Here is a 15,657-nt window from a genome sequence, read left to right as displayed (position 1 = left end):
TGAAAAAATCAACAAAATTCATAAACCACTGGCCAAACTGACAAAAGAAAAAAAGGAGAGGAAGCAAATAACCCAAATAAGAAATGAGAGGCATGATGTTACAACAGATCCAACTGAAATTAAAAGAATCATATCACATTACTATGAAAAACTATACTCAAATTGGAAAGCCTAGAAGAAATAGATGAATTCCTAGAAACACACCACCTACCTAAACTAACACAGAGGTAGAACGACTAAATAGACCCATAACAAAAGAAGAGATTGTAAAGGTAATCAAAAAACTCCCAACAACAAAAAAAAAGCCCTGGTCCAGATGGCTTCACTGCACAGTTCTACCAAGCTTTCAGAGAAGAGTTAACACCACTACTACTGAAGGTATTTCAGAGCATAGAAAAGGACGGAATACTACCAAACTCATTCTATGAAGCCACCGTATATCTGATACCAAAACCAGGTAAAGACACCACAAGAAAAGAAAATTATGGACCTATATCCCTCATGAATGTAGATGTAAAAATCCTCAACAAAATTCTAGCCAACAGAATTCAACAACCTATCAAAAAAAAATAATTCACCATGACCAAGTGGGATTCATACCAGGTATGCAGGGATGGTTCAACATTAGAAAAACAATGTAATCTACCGCATAAATAAAACAAAAGACACGAATCACATGATTTTATCAATTGATGCAGAAAACGCATTCGACAAAGTTCAACACTCATTCGTGATAAAAGCTCTCAGCAAAATAGGAATAGAAGGAAAATTCCTCAACATAATTACGGGCCTTTATGCAAAGCCAACAGCCCACATCACCCTAAACGGAGAGAGCCTGAAAACATTCCCATTGAGATTGGGAACCAGACAAGGATACCCTTTATCACCACTCTTATTCAGCATTGTGCTGGAAGTCCTAGCCAGAGCAATTAGGCTAGATAAAGAAACAAAGGGCATCCAGATTGGCAAGGAAGAAGTAAAAGTATCTGTATTTGCAGACATGATCTTATACACAGAAAACCCTAAGGAATCCTCCAGAAAACTACTGAGACTAATAGAAGAGTTCAGCAGAGTATCGGGATACAAGATAAACATACAAAAATCATTTGGATTCCTCTACACCAACAAAAAGAACATCGAAGACGAAATCACCAAATCAATGCCATTTACTGTAGCCCCCAAGGAGATAAAATACTTAAGCATAAATCTTACCAGAGATGTAAAAGCCTTATACAAAGAAAACTACAGTACACTTCTGCAAGAAACCAAAAGAGACTTACAAAAGTGGAAGAACATACCTTGCTCATGGATAGGAAGACTTAACATTATAAAAATGTCTATTCTACCAAAAGCGATCTATACATTTAATGCAATTCTGATCCAAATCCCAAAGACATTCTTTAATGAGATGGAGAAAAAAATCACCAACTTCACATGGAACGGAAAGAGGCCCCGGATAAATAAGGCATTACTGAAAAAGAAGAACAAAGTGGGAGGCCTTACTTTACCTGATTTTAGAACCTAGTACACCGCCACTGTAGTTAAAACAGCCTGGTACTGGTACAACAACAGATACATGGACCAATGGAACACAGTTGAGAATCCAGACATAAATCCATCCACATATGAGCAGTTGATATTTGACAAAGGTCCCAAAACAGTTAAATAGGGAAAAGACAGTCTTTTTAACAAATGATGCTGGCATAACTGGATATCCATCTGGAAAAAAAATGAAACAAGACTCATACCTCACTCCATGCACAAAAACTAACTCAAAATGGATCAAAGACCTAAATATAAAATCTAAAATAATAAGGATCATGGAAAAAAAAAATAGGGACAACGTTAGGAGCCCTAATACATGACATAAACAGTGTACAAAACATTATAAAGAATGTACGAGAAAAACTAGATAACTGGGAGCTCCTAAAAATCAAACACCTATGCTCATCCACAGACTTCACCAAAAGAGTAAAAAGACTGCCTAAAAAAACAACCCAGTCTACCTACAGACTGGGAAAAAGTTTTTAGCTATGACATTTCTGATCAGCGCCTGATCTCTAAAATCTACATGATACTGCAAAAACTCAACTGCAAAAAGACAAATAACCGAATTAAAAAATGGGCAAAAGATATGAATAGCCACTTCACTAAAGAAGACATTCAGGTAGCTAACAGATATAGGAGGAAATGTTCAAGATCATTAGCCATTAGAGAAATGCAGATCAAAACTACAATGAGGTTTCATCTCACTCCAACAAGGCTGGCATTAATCCAAAAAACACAAAATAATAAATGTTGGAGAGGCTGTGGAGAGATTGGAACACTTTTACACTGCTGGTGGGAATGTAAAATGGTACAACCACTTTGGAAATCGATTTGGCGCTTCCTTCAACAGCTAGAAATAGAACTACCATACGATCCAGCAATCCCACTCCTCGGAATATATCCTAGAGAAATAAGAGCCTTTACACGAACAGATATAAGCACACCCATGTTTATTGCAGCACTGTTTACAATAGCAAAAAGATGGAAGCAACCAAGGTGCCCATCAATGGATGAATGGATAAATAAATTATGGTATATTCAGACGATGGAATACTACGCATCGATAAAGAACAGTGACGGATCTATGAAACATTTCATAACATGGAGGAACCTGGAAGGCATTATGCGAGTGAAATTAGTCAGTTGCAAAAGGACAAATATTGTACAAGACCGCTATTATGAGAACTTGAGAAATAGTTTAAACTGAGAAGAAAACATTCTTTTGTGGTTACTAGAGGGAGCAGGAAGGGAAGATGGGAGAGGGGCATTCACTAATTAGATAGTAGATAAGAACTACTTTAGGTGAAGGGAAAGGCAGCACACAATACACTGGAGGTCAGCACAATTGGTCTAAACCAAAAGCAGTTTCCTGAATAAACTGAATACTTTGAAGGCCAATGTAGCAGGGGCAGGGGTCTGGGGACCATGATTTCAGGGGACATCTAATCAACTGGCATAATAAAATCTGTGAAGAAAACATTCTGCATCCCACTTTGAAGAGTGGCACCTGGGGTCTTAAATGCTAGCAAGCAGACATCTAAGATGCATCAATTGGTCTCAACCCACCTGGATCAAAGGAGAATGAAGAACACCAAGGACACAAGGCGATTATGAGCCCAAGAGACAGAAACGGCCACGTGAACCAGCGACTACATCATCCTGAGACCAGAAGAACTAGATGGTGCCCGGCTAAAACTGATGACTGCCCTGACAGGGAACACAACAGAGAACCCCTGAGGGAGCAGGAAAGCAATGGGATGTAGACCCCAAATTCTCATAAGGCTAGACTTAATGGTCTGAGACTAGAAGGACCCTGGTGGTCATGGCCCCCAGACCTTCTGTTGGCCCAGGACCGGAACCATTCCCAAAGCCAACTCTTCAGACATGGATTGGACTGGACAATGGTTTGGTGAGGGATGCTGGTGAGGAGTAAGCTTCTTGGATCAGGTGGACACTTGAGACTATGTTGGCATCTCCTGCCTGGAGGGGAGATGAGAGGGTGGAGGGGGTTAGAAGCTGGCGAAATGGACACAAAAAGAGAGAGTGGAGAGAGAGAGCTGGCTGTCTCATTAGGAGGAGAGTAATTGGGAGTATGTAGCAAGGTGTATATGGGTTTTTGTGTGAGAGACTGACTTGATTTGTAAACTTTCACTTAAAGCACAATAAAAATTATTAAAAAAAAAATATGGCTGCAGCAGTATATCGACAGGGTACTGCCAGAAATTCAGGCTGGTTTCAGAAGAGGATGTGGGACCAGGGATATCATTGCTGATGTCAGATGGATCCTGGCTGAATGCAGAGAATACCAGAAGGATATTTACCTTTGTTTTATTGACTATGCAAAGGCATTCGACTATGTGGCTCATAACAAATTATGGATAATGTTGCAAAGAATGGGAATTCCAGAACACTTAATTGTGCTCATGAGGAATCTTTATATAGATCAAGAGGCAGTTGTTCAGACAGAACAAGGGGATACTGATTGGTTTAAAGTCAGGAAAGGTTTGTGCCAGGGTTGTATTCTTTCACTATGCCTATTCAACCTGTATGCTGAGCAAATAATCCGAGAAGCTGGACTATATGAAGAAGAACGGGGCATCAGGATTGGAGGAAGACTCATTAACAACCTGTGTTATGCCGATGACACAACCTTGCTTGTTGAAAGTGAAGAGGACTTGAAGCACTTACTAATGAAGATCAAAGACCACAGCCTTCAGTATGGATTATACCTCAACATAAAAAAAACAAAAATCCTCACAACTGGACCAATGAGCAACACCATGATAAACGGAGAAAATATTGAAGTTGTCAAGGATTTCATTTTATTTTATCAACAGCCATGGAAGCAGCAGTCAAGAAATCAAAAGACACATTACATTGGGTAAATCTGCTGCAAAGGACCTCTTCAAAGTGTTGAAGAGCAAAGATGTCACCTTGAAGACCCCCAAGCCATGGTATTTTCAATCACATCATATGCATGTGAAAGCTGGACAATGAATAAGGAAGACTGAAGAAGAATTGATGCCTTTGAATTGTGATGTTGGCTAAGAATATTGGATATACTGTGGACTGCCAGAAGAACAAATAAATCTGTCTTGGAAGAAGTACAACCAGAGTGCCCCTTAGAAGCAAGGATGGCGAGACTGCATCTTACATGCTTTGGACATGTTGTCAGGACGGATCAGTCTCTGCAGAAGGACATCATGCTTAGCAAACTACAGGGTCAGCAGAAAAGAGGAAGACCCTCAACAAGGTGGATTGACACAGTGGCTGCAACAATGGGCTCAAGCATAACAAGGATTGTTTAAGGATGGCGCAGGACTGGGCAGTGTTTCATTCTGTTGTGCATAGGGTCGCTGTAAGTCGGAGCCGACTCAACTGCACCTAACAACAACAACAACACCCTATGGAAATCAAAAGGAAGTATTTTATTTATTTTGAACATAAAACAATGTCTCTGAACCAGTGTAATAATCAGAATAGTTTTCTCCTGTTTGCTATAGAATTAAAGAAAAGGAAATGGAAATACAATTCATTCTTTTTAGATATTTAAAAGTATAGTGGGGCCAAAGTGAGATAAGTGATAAAATTAAAACTTTGATTAATTTTGAACTGTAAATACAAGAATTGAAAGTAATCAAAAGATGGCACCTTTACTATGAAGGATGACCCACAGTGTTACTGGAAGGAACCATAGAGAAGAAATAGAACTAGACCTCAGAGGGTCCAACAATGTAGTTCAGAGTGCTCCACTGAATGGATCATCTTCCTCTTCTTTTTGAAGTGTTTTCTAGACGGAAGTTTCCCCCAAGTTAAACTGAATTGAATTCTTTGCACGAAGCATTAACAATAGCAATGACAAAAGAATGGGTTTTTTAAAAAGGGCACAATATTGTTAAGAATCTATCAGTAGCCACATTTTAATGAGTCTGTCTTCTATTTTTCATAAATTCATTCATTCATTTAAAAAGTACGTCTTAAACTTTTGCTGAGTATAAGACATTTGAGAGAACATAAGGGATGTAGGAATTGAAAAGACACCGCCTCTGATCTCTGACCTGCTTGTACAATAAGGAGTTTTTAAATTGCACAGCAAAATTTAGTACCTCTATCAAAAAGCGTGGGCATAGGACTCTGGTATAATCGTGGGAGCAATTTCCCACAGTCCTACTTAAAGTCTATAATTAAATTAAGGAGCCTTGGTAGCGCAGTTGTTAAGTGCTCAGCTGCTAACCAAAAGGTTGACGGCTCTAACCCACCAACAGCTCCACAGGACAAAGATGTAGCAGCCTGCTTCCATAAAGATTTATAGCCTTGGAAACCCTATGGGGACAGTCCTACTCTGTCCAATAGGGTTGCTATGAGTCAGAATCAATTCGATGGCAGTGGATTTGGTGGGTATAACTGAATTAGAGTGGTTCTGGAGGTCGGTCTTCTACTGGGATTGTTTATCCTCTTCATTATCATCCAAGCTGTATTTCCTAGCCAATCTAATCTGACTATTCCGTTCTTTCTCTAGACTGTCACGGGAGTATCCACCATATTTGTCCTTCCTGTTCATGCCCACTGTAGGAATCATTCTTTGCAACATGATATTTTTCAAAATTTTTGGAAACCACAGATTTATGTCTCTAGAGACCCTTTGGGGAAAGTAGTGATTATGGAATTGAAATAGCTACATAGAACTGCCAACAAAGTGATACTTACCAAGAAAATTGTTATAAACATCAGCCGTCTTCTTGGTGAGTTTAGACTTTCTTTTAAGATAACTCTGACCTCCGAGAGGATTGGGTTCTAGGTGTGTCTTTATCTAGATACTTGGTATCTCCATATCAAACAGTACCTGAGAAACACTTCATTCCTACATCTAGAGTTTGAAGGCTGAGGAAGGGGACAGGGATGGACAAAGTCTTGCTGCCCAATCCCAGGGACTAACCAGGCCTTGGTGACCACCAGAACTCTAAGCATGTTTAGGTCACCTATGAGTCGTTCGTTTCCTTCAAGTTATCAGCATCATGAGTTCAAATCCTGTGAAATTATAGCTGTTAGCCCAGCTCAATTAAAATATGATGTTAACAGGTTTTTGTTTTTTTTTTTCCCCTCCTAATCTTTAGGGTGGTCGCGGTAGTAACTGGTGACATCACAGTGGACTCCTCTTTTGTGAATGTGGGCCTGGAAATCAGTGCAGAAACGGAAGCAGGACTGGAGTTCATCTCCACAGTACAGTTTTCTCAGTACCCATTCTTAGTTTGCATGCAAATGGACAAGGACGGAGCTCCATTCAGGTAAAAAAAAAAAAGTTCTCATGGAAAGTCCCAGGGCCATCCGTCCTTCACCAGGAACATGCACTCAGTTATGAGCATTGAATTTTCGTATTGAAAGAAAATGGTAATAACTCAGTGAAATATAAACTTTCTTTAAATAAGCAAAAGCGTATTGGTAAGGCTAAAGAAAGTCAGATTCTATGATACAAAGAAACTCGTGACTTATTCATGTGCTTCTGGAGATAATATCCTTTTCTAATCCAGAAATAGCTTATCAAGGAAACACATGGATTTCATTTACCAAGGGAGTTGCCACATGGTTTCAGCAAAAACGCCAATGCACATTTACTGTTTTCTGGACAGGAATTTCAAAACAACACACCCGGCAATCCATTTACCATGCTTTAAGGGCCCAGGTGAATTTATAATTTCCAGGTATTGCATAAATCTGGAACTTGACCTCGTTTAAGTTTTGGTTCAACCTTGAGAGCTTGGAATTTTGAATTAAAAAAAAAAAAAAAGCTGCAGTAGAATTCTTAATGTTCTAAAAACAGATATATAATCATGCACGTAACTTTCCCGTCATCTCTTCTACTTTAGAGCCTAACTCTCATTTAAACAGTATTCTTTGAATCTTGTAACCATTATTTACAAGAGTGCTATTGCATGAAGCTATGATGACTATTAGAATGCTTTAGTTCTAGGTAGCAAATAATCACTGTAGAGGCCCCCTTGACACACACTATCTATCCAAGAAGGCACACCGTAGACTTAAAATAACAAGCTGCCTTGTTGTTACAGCCTTTCCTTTGACAAGTAGGCCAGAGTCGAGCACTTTCTTTATTTTCCTGATATTTCATGATCCATATAAAGAATGTCACACACACACACACATCCACACACACACCTACAAGTATGAGTAAGTTATGTTTTTATAGCATAAGAGACTGTGGGCTGTAGTTAGAATATTAAGCTGTCACTAACTTCTACTAATAATGCTGAGGAAAACATTAAAAAAGTATTAAAAAAACGAACTCCCCATGATCAAAATGCTGTGAACACCAACCCAGCCACATGGCTATCTGGTTAGGATCCAAATTTTACTTGGGCCAGAATTCTGGGAATGTTTCCCTGTCAGCATTCTCAGCTTCAGTCCAGTTGGACTTGGACTTGCTCAAAAGGGAAGTGCTCCCAAGGCGGGGCTCCTGGAATGAAGGGTGGGAGACATAGCAAGGCCTGCAAAGCTTAACGGCATCTCCAAAGAGCTGAAAGGAATTCAGCCCTCCATTAAAGAAAAATGGACTTTGATATTCCAGGCATTTGATGTGTGTCTGTTAGTATAAAAGGAATGGGAAAAAGAAAATCACCTCATTCGTGGGAATGGAAGCTGGTAATCTTTGGCACTTATATCTCATCTCAAATTGATTTGAAAAAGAAGCTTTGACTTGAATCAGACAAGTGTGGGGTCACTTTAATATGTGTGCAATTTTGCTGTTGCTATTGTTGTTCTTCTATTTTTTTTTTTTTATTGTTGTTCTTATACAGGCAATTGGAGACAAAATATGAAAGGCTGTCCACAGGCAAAGGTTATGTCTCTCAGAGAAGAAAAGAAAAGCTGTTAGCAGGATCCGAACTCCCACTCCATCAAGAGAACTCTGAGATGTGTAAGGTGGTGTTTGCCCCTGAACCAGAGAGTACTTCCAACAGTTGGTTTTGAACCTGATCGGTGACGTTTCACTTGAATCTGTCTCCCTGGAAGGGATGCTATGGGACACGTCTCAGTACTTGCTCTCTGAGAGCACAGTGTTTACATATTTACCTGTATTTAAGATTTTTGTAAAAAGCTATGAAAAACTTCAAATGATAAAATTTGGGCCTATTCAGTATACTACCTCGGGTGTCATTTTGAGTTAACATGTGCAACACTTTTAGCAACATTTGTAGTTTTCTTGTACTGGTCTCAAATCCCATTTGGTACAGCCAGACTAGTTCTGCTCTAAAAACAAAATACTATTTGTAAAAACAAAAAACAAAAAAACACTCAGGAGAAGCCAATTTTGTTTCACCAGTTTTCAATGTATATGAAGACCCTTTGTGATGGAACGTTAAATGTGACTTGCTTTCTACCAAACATGTTGCCTCATCAGGAAAAAACAGGCTATTTTTTTTCTTCTTTTGGGAGGATGGGGAGGACAAGAATTTTTAAAGACTTCTGTCAGTCAGCTTCAATAATTAATATTTATATTTTCTGTTATTGTTAATTTCATTAAACATTAAGGTAGAAGACACTCAGAATTAAGACATATGGTCTCGTTTTTCTAGGGACATGTTGTCAGGTTTCTAGAAGGAAGTCATTCCATCCTCTTCCTCCAGCCCTAAAAAATACTGGACTTAACACATAGGTGTTAAAAAATTAATTTCAGGAACGCCATTTGATTTCTCTTGTTCTGTGTCTCTTTGAGACTGTGATGTGGTACATTGTCCTTTATAAGGGAGGGACATCTCCATGTAGTCATCATTTTATCTCTGCCTCATTTATTTTGTGGTGGAAGCTCTAGTCTACTTGACTACCATCTGCAGAATAGCCAGAATCACTTAGATAACTTAATAGTACTTCAAGAAACTGATAGATGTGGATTTCTGGAAAAAAAAAAAAAAAATCAGGAAAAGAATAACTTTATTTGTACAAGTTAAAGGAGCCATTTCAAACATTTTCAAATATTTATCATTAAACAGACACGTGTGTTTATAGGGATAAATCCAATAACAGGTTCTCATTTGTCCACATACATAAAATATAAAATTTAGGTAACACACCATTGGTTATAAATTGAAAATGAAATGCGATGAAATAAATACGTGGAAATCCTATTGTATTCGTTTTGTCTTTCATTAATTCAAGTGCCATATTTCTCTTTTCCTGCCACTTTCTGAGCTTAGACACATGTAAGCCTCTGCAGCTCTGCAGAACAGGCCCAATTCCCTCAATGGGAGGTCAACGCCCAGGGCCTTCTGGAAAATGAAAAAAACCCAAAAAGGGGTCGCTGAAAATAACAATAGCCAGGATGTCTAAGGATCTGTGACCTGGAAAACAAGCTTTAAATCCATTTTCATAAAGCCCTGGACCAGCACACTTACGGTTAAGTTAGTGCAAAGGCAGGGAGGAGTCAAAAACCAGAGTGGCGAGAAAAATCACACGTGGTGGCATTATCTGCTACTCTTTTGGAGAATATTACTGTTGTTAGTTGACATCAAGTCAACTTCAACTCATGGCAACCCCGTGTGTTCTAGAGTAGAACTGCTTCAGAAGATTTTCAAGGTGTGACCTTTTAGAAGCAGATTGTCAGGCCTACCTTCCAAGGTGCCTGTGGCTGACTTTGAACTACCAACCTTTTGGCTAGTAGTCAAGTGCTTAAACATTTGTGCCACCCAGGGACTCCTATTTAGAGAATATAGATCAATAAACAGTACTTAGCAATTTTTGCATGTTCCAAAGGAACAAGAAACCTGAAGCGTAGGACAAATATTAACTCCTTCATAGACAAATAAGATAGAAATTTAAGAGGGATGGAGTAGTAGTCCACATTTTTAAATGAGACATTGGAGCCAGAAATAGAATTGTAAACCTCACTTGAAATCCTCTGGCTCTGACCGTCCATTTCACTATTGGAAACGGTTTCCAAACCGGCTTTGTCTTCTGCAAAGCTGTCTGTCTGGGAACTGCTTGGGTCCTCTGACCTTAAAGCATGGACCACACCACTCCCCAGTCAGTTCCTTCCCTCAAGCCATGAGGGAAGCCATGGCTTGCTTTCTTCTGTGAAGTGCACTGTCACTCTCTGACACTTGTTGGTGTTCTGCCCATGACAAACTCTTCTTCTTTGAGCCTGACCACCCTCTGAACCTGACCAATAAAAAATATTGTTAGAGCTAACACCCACTGACTGCTTATTATGTACCAGGTATTTAATCATTTAATTCTCACAACTGCCATGTTTAGTAGGTAGAATTATTATCCCTATATTACAGGTCAGCACTGTTCAATAGAAATATATGAGCCACACAGTAACTTTAAATTTCTAGTAATCTCTTTAAAAAAGTAAACTGAAATAGATGAAATTAACTTAATATATTTTATTTAACCCAAGATATCGAAAATGTTATCATATTAACATGCAACTAATATAAACAATTAATGAGGTATATTATATTTGAGTGAAGGATTAGGTCTTCAAAGTCATATATGCATTTTATACATATGGTACATCTCAATTTGAACTAGCTACATTTCAAGTGCTTAGTAGCCACAGATGGCTAATGGCTACAGTATTGTGCAGTACAATTACAGATGGAGAAACTGAGGCACAGAAGACATTTAACTTACCTAAGGTTTTCTAAGCTAGAAAATGTTAGAACCACGAGTCAAATATAGGTAGTCTCACTCCAGAACCTACTTTCTACACCTACTGTACCATATTTCCCAGATTTTTTTGGTTTTAAAGATTTTGCTGCTAAGAGAATACAGACAACAAGTAATGAAAATGACAAAACATTGAGACAGCAGCTACAAACTTTAAGCTATATTACAATGTTGTGGGAGTCATTGCCCTTTCTCTGTGGTTCTTGATCTTCTTTCTCTGATGCTATCAGAAGCTCTTGCCCACTCATAGACTCCTGTTTTTCTCTACTCCGAGAACCCCTTCCTCCATACAGGATTCTTCATTCTTGGAGGCAGGCCTGAATGTGCGATAACAAAATATAAGTTTTTGTTGTTGTTGTCGTAACAGCTTTAATGAGGTATAATTTACGTGTCATACAATTCATCCATTTAAACTGTGCAATTCAATGTTTTTTAGTATATTCAGAGTTGCACAACTATCACCACAATCAATTTTAGAGCATTTGTATCACCCCTTCCCCAAAAAACCCCATAGCAATCACTTCCAAATCTCCCCGTCTCCCAGCCCTAGGCAACCACTAACTTGCTTTCTATTTCTATATATTTGCCTATTCTGTACATTTCATGCAAATAGAACAATATAATAAGTGGTCTTTTGTGACTGGCCTCCTTTACTTAACAATGTTTTCAAGATTCATCTATACTGTACCATGTATCAGTACTTTATTCTTTCTTATGCCTGAATGATACTCCATTGGATGGATATACCTCATTTTATCCATTTACAGCTGATGAACATTTTAATAGTTTGCATATTTTAGCTATTATGAATAACGCTGCTATGAACATTCAGGCGTAAATTTTTGTGTGGACATAGGGTATAAATGCTGTAAAAGAAATGTTTTCAAAGTCCTAAAGGAGCGTAATGGGAGCGCAGATAAAACTTCATCAAATGTCATCATTTGAGCCTAGCCAAATGATTTCTTTACCTCTTTTTGTTTTGGGTGTACCCCAGCTACCACCAGCCACTTCTTGCAAATCCTAAGAGGCAGTTCTACTCTGTCCTATAGGGTCACTATGATTTGGAATCAACTTGATGGCAACAGGTTTAGTGTTTTGGTTTTACTACTTAACTGGGGCCCTGGTGGCCACGGTAGTTAACTGTTGACAGCACTTCGAATTCACCAGCCCCTCCTTGGAAACACTATGGGGCTGTTCTACTCTGTCCACAGGGTTGCCACGAGTTGGAGTTGACTCAACAGCACCTGTTTTTTTTTTTTTTTTGGTATAACTACTTAGCCAGAATCAGCCTCTTTTCTTGGCTATGTGTCAGCTTCCTTTATGTTCATGACATCTGAAACCCTTAGGTGGAGTTTGGTGTTTGCCTTCAGCTTGAGGGTGCAGTAGCATTCTCAGAGAGCTTCTGTGCAATTGCAAATACTATCTGATGAGATTAGAAAAGAATATCAAAATTTAGGTCAATAAAATGAAACCATTTGAGATAACTTAGCTAATCATTTGCCTTCCATCCTGGGATTATTTTTTATCTAGGATGACATTAGTAATCCTTTGCTACCCTCCTATTAATAAAAGTTTAATTTATTCACAGTTGACTTGGAACATCACAGAAACCTGTAAGCTATTTTCACCCTTCTATTTTTACTGGAAAGATTCCTGCCATAATCTTCTAGGATTACATATAAAAGTTTGGGCATTCTCTTTCCAGAATAGATTTTAGGCTTTAATTACCTGGTTCCTTTTGTTAGTGAAAGTCAGGTACCTCCATTCTATTTCTGGGTACTCTATTTCCACTTTTATTTATTCTTCTGACGCTCAGTTTGTCTGAAGATTAATCATGTAAACATAATCACAGAGTAAAATTTCAGTGTGAGATGAAGATTTCAAAGTTGTTGAGATACACATGCTTAAAGGTGGAGCAGTTCTGCTATATTCCTCAATTAGGAAAGAAGACATTAGCCTTTTAATGAAATCTGAGGGGGTGTGGTGAATTGAATATAAAGCACTTGGGTGAGTAGATAATTTCCAAGAATTAAAATTGTTGCTGCTTAACCAGAGTCTTCCAAAGTATCCCTCGACCTTAATTATTTATCAAACACTTTATTCTGCACTTGTTTAGGTGCCATGCACTGCTCTAGGCATGTTGAGGGTATTAAATAATTTAATTCTCATAACACCCTATAAGGTAAAAAAAAAAAAATAGGAACTACTATTATACATCTTTTTTGTATGGAGAACTGAAACACAGATTAAGTGACTGGTCCAAGCTCTCACAGATGGTAAAAGGCAGAGCCAGGATTTAACCTAGAAATCTGACTAAATTCAAGTGCTTAACCATTGTATTGTGTTACCTGTCCAAGATCAAGTCTGAGCTCCTAAACCTGGAATTCAATACTCTTTCCACAGTCAGTCTCAATGTTGCATTCCAGCCCTGTATGCACTACTCTACATAGACACCCTTTCCTGCCCCTGCAGCGTAGGCTCCCAAACAGACTTGCACTCTGTGTTTCAGTTCATCTGCTCTCATTCCTCCCAGCTCCCATCATATTTCCTCCACATAGAAGCTACCATCTGTTGAGATGCCTGCTTCTGAGGTATTCTTATTACACAGACCACTCTTAGTTATCTAGTGCTGCTATAACAGAAATACCACAAGTGGATGGCATTAACAAACAGAAATTTATTCTCTCACAGTTTAGGAGCCTAGGAGTCTGAATTCAGGTGCCAGCTCTAGGGGAAGGCTTTCTCTCTCTGTTGGCTCTAGGGGAAGATCTTTGTCATCAATCTTCCCCTTGTCTAGGAGCTTCTCAATGCAGGGACCCCAGGTCCAGAGGACATGCTCCACTCCTGGCTCTTTTATTCAACTCTCTTTTATGTCTCAAAAGAAATTGACTCAAGATAAAACCTAATCCTGTAGATTGAGTCCTACCTGATTAACATAACTGCCTCTAATCCTGCCTTGTTAACATTATAGAGTTTAGGATTTACAACACATAGGATAATCATATCAGATCACAAAATGGTGGACAACCACACAATACTGGGAATCATGGGGTACACAAGTCGATACACATTTTGGGGGAACACAATTCAATCCGTAACAACCACCTACTTGGGAATTAACCGTATCAGCTTTGAAGAGTGTCCTTCTCTGTTGCTTTCTTTTGTTTGTTTCTAAATTTGTTTTTCTTATGTAACTATCTTATCATTCCAAATGAAGTGTGAGCTTCTCAAGCACAGGGCATGTTCTTTGTATCCTCCATGCAGCACTATTGAGCTACTCTCTATGATTGCCAGGGTGTTTACAACTTGAACTGCTTTCAGAGTGGCCAAGGGATATTTGAAGGGAAAAGATTTCAGTCCGGGTTTCTATAGCAAAGCAATTTATTCTCCCTTCTTGGTACAGTGCTGTTACACTTTGCTCAAAAGAAGAAAACAAAGGATCAAAATTCAGGGTAGATTAACTTTGCCAAAAGGGAAGAGAAGTGATATTTCTTAAGCACCATATTTGTGTGTATGTGTGTGTGTGTGTGTGTGTGATTTAGGTGAAAGTTTACAGAGCAAATTAGTTTCTCATTCAGGAAAAAAATATGGAATACTTCATGAATTTGAGTGTCATCCTTGCACAGGGGCCTTGCTTGTCTTCTCTGTATGGATCCAATTTTAGCATATGTGTTGCCAAATTGAGCACAAACACCATCTTTTTAAAATGCTAACAAAACCCCTGAGAGACAGGCATTCATTGTCTCCATTATCTTATCGTTGAGGAAAATGAGGGTTGCTGATGGAATATTTCTTTGGGGACTTGTGCCCTAACGTGATGGATCACGAGCAAATTCTCTCTTCAAGACCATCTGTCTTCTGCTTCCCTCCGGAAAAGCAGCCAACCAGTGATTATTGTGCTTTCTAGTCCAGAGTAGTGGCTCTCAAATTTGAATATGTACCGGGACCACCCAGAGGGTTTGTTAAAACCCAGATTGCTGCCCCTCTCTTCACTCCCCCCCAAATTTCTAATTTGGCAGAGGTAGGCTGAGAATTTGCATTAAAAAAAATTTTCCCACATGAAGCTGACGCTGCTGGTCTGGGTCCCACACTTCAAGAGTCCGACTCTATAACAATAAGAGTAAGAAGGAATAAGAAAGATTCCATGAGGTTCACCCTTCAGCCAAAGATTGACAGGCCCATGAAACAAAACAAGACTTAAGGGCCACACCAGCCCAGGGGCAAGGACTAGAAGGCAGGATGGTACAGGAAAGCTGGTAATAGGGAACCCAAGATTGAGAAGAGGGAGTGTTGACATGTTGTGGGGTTGTTAACCAAAGTCGTAAAACAATATATGTACTAAATGTTTAATGAGAAACTAGTTTGTTCTCTAAACCTTCATCTAAAGTACAGTAAAAAATAAAAATAATAAAAAAAACTTTGTAAAGT

The 15,657-nt window shown here is 38.8% G+C and overlaps 1 protein-coding gene and 1 non-coding gene across 2 annotated transcripts in view; one reads left to right on the top strand and one right to left on the bottom strand.

Moving 5' to 3' along the window:
• The window catches only part of MTTP (microsomal triglyceride transfer protein), a 65,933-nt gene extending 56,265 nt beyond the window's left edge, over window positions 1-9,668 (top strand). The window contains exons 17-18 of the mRNA XM_049885650.1: window positions 6,663-6,833; window positions 8,358-9,668. Of these exons, the coding sequence (XP_049741607.1) occupies window positions 6,663-6,833; window positions 8,358-8,529 (343 nt within the window). The 3' untranslated portion in view covers window positions 8,530-9,668. The remainder of the gene's footprint in view (window positions 1-6,662; window positions 6,834-8,357) is intronic.
• A 5,142-nt stretch (window positions 9,669-14,810) lies between these two features.
• Window positions 14,811-14,917, bottom strand: LOC126077602 (U6 spliceosomal RNA). The gene has a single exon (XR_007517778.1). It is a non-coding gene; the product is annotated as a U6 spliceosomal RNA (small nuclear RNA).
• Window positions 14,918-15,657: the final 740 nt, after the last annotated feature.

This window comes from Elephas maximus, chromosome 5, assembly GCF_024166365.1.
Source record: "Elephas maximus indicus isolate mEleMax1 chromosome 5, mEleMax1 primary haplotype, whole genome shotgun sequence".
In the NCBI taxonomy this organism is placed as follows: domain Eukaryota; kingdom Metazoa; phylum Chordata; class Mammalia; order Proboscidea; family Elephantidae; genus Elephas; species Elephas maximus.
The sequence above is the reverse complement of the archived record's forward strand: the minus strand, read 5'-3'. Positions and strand labels throughout refer to the sequence as shown.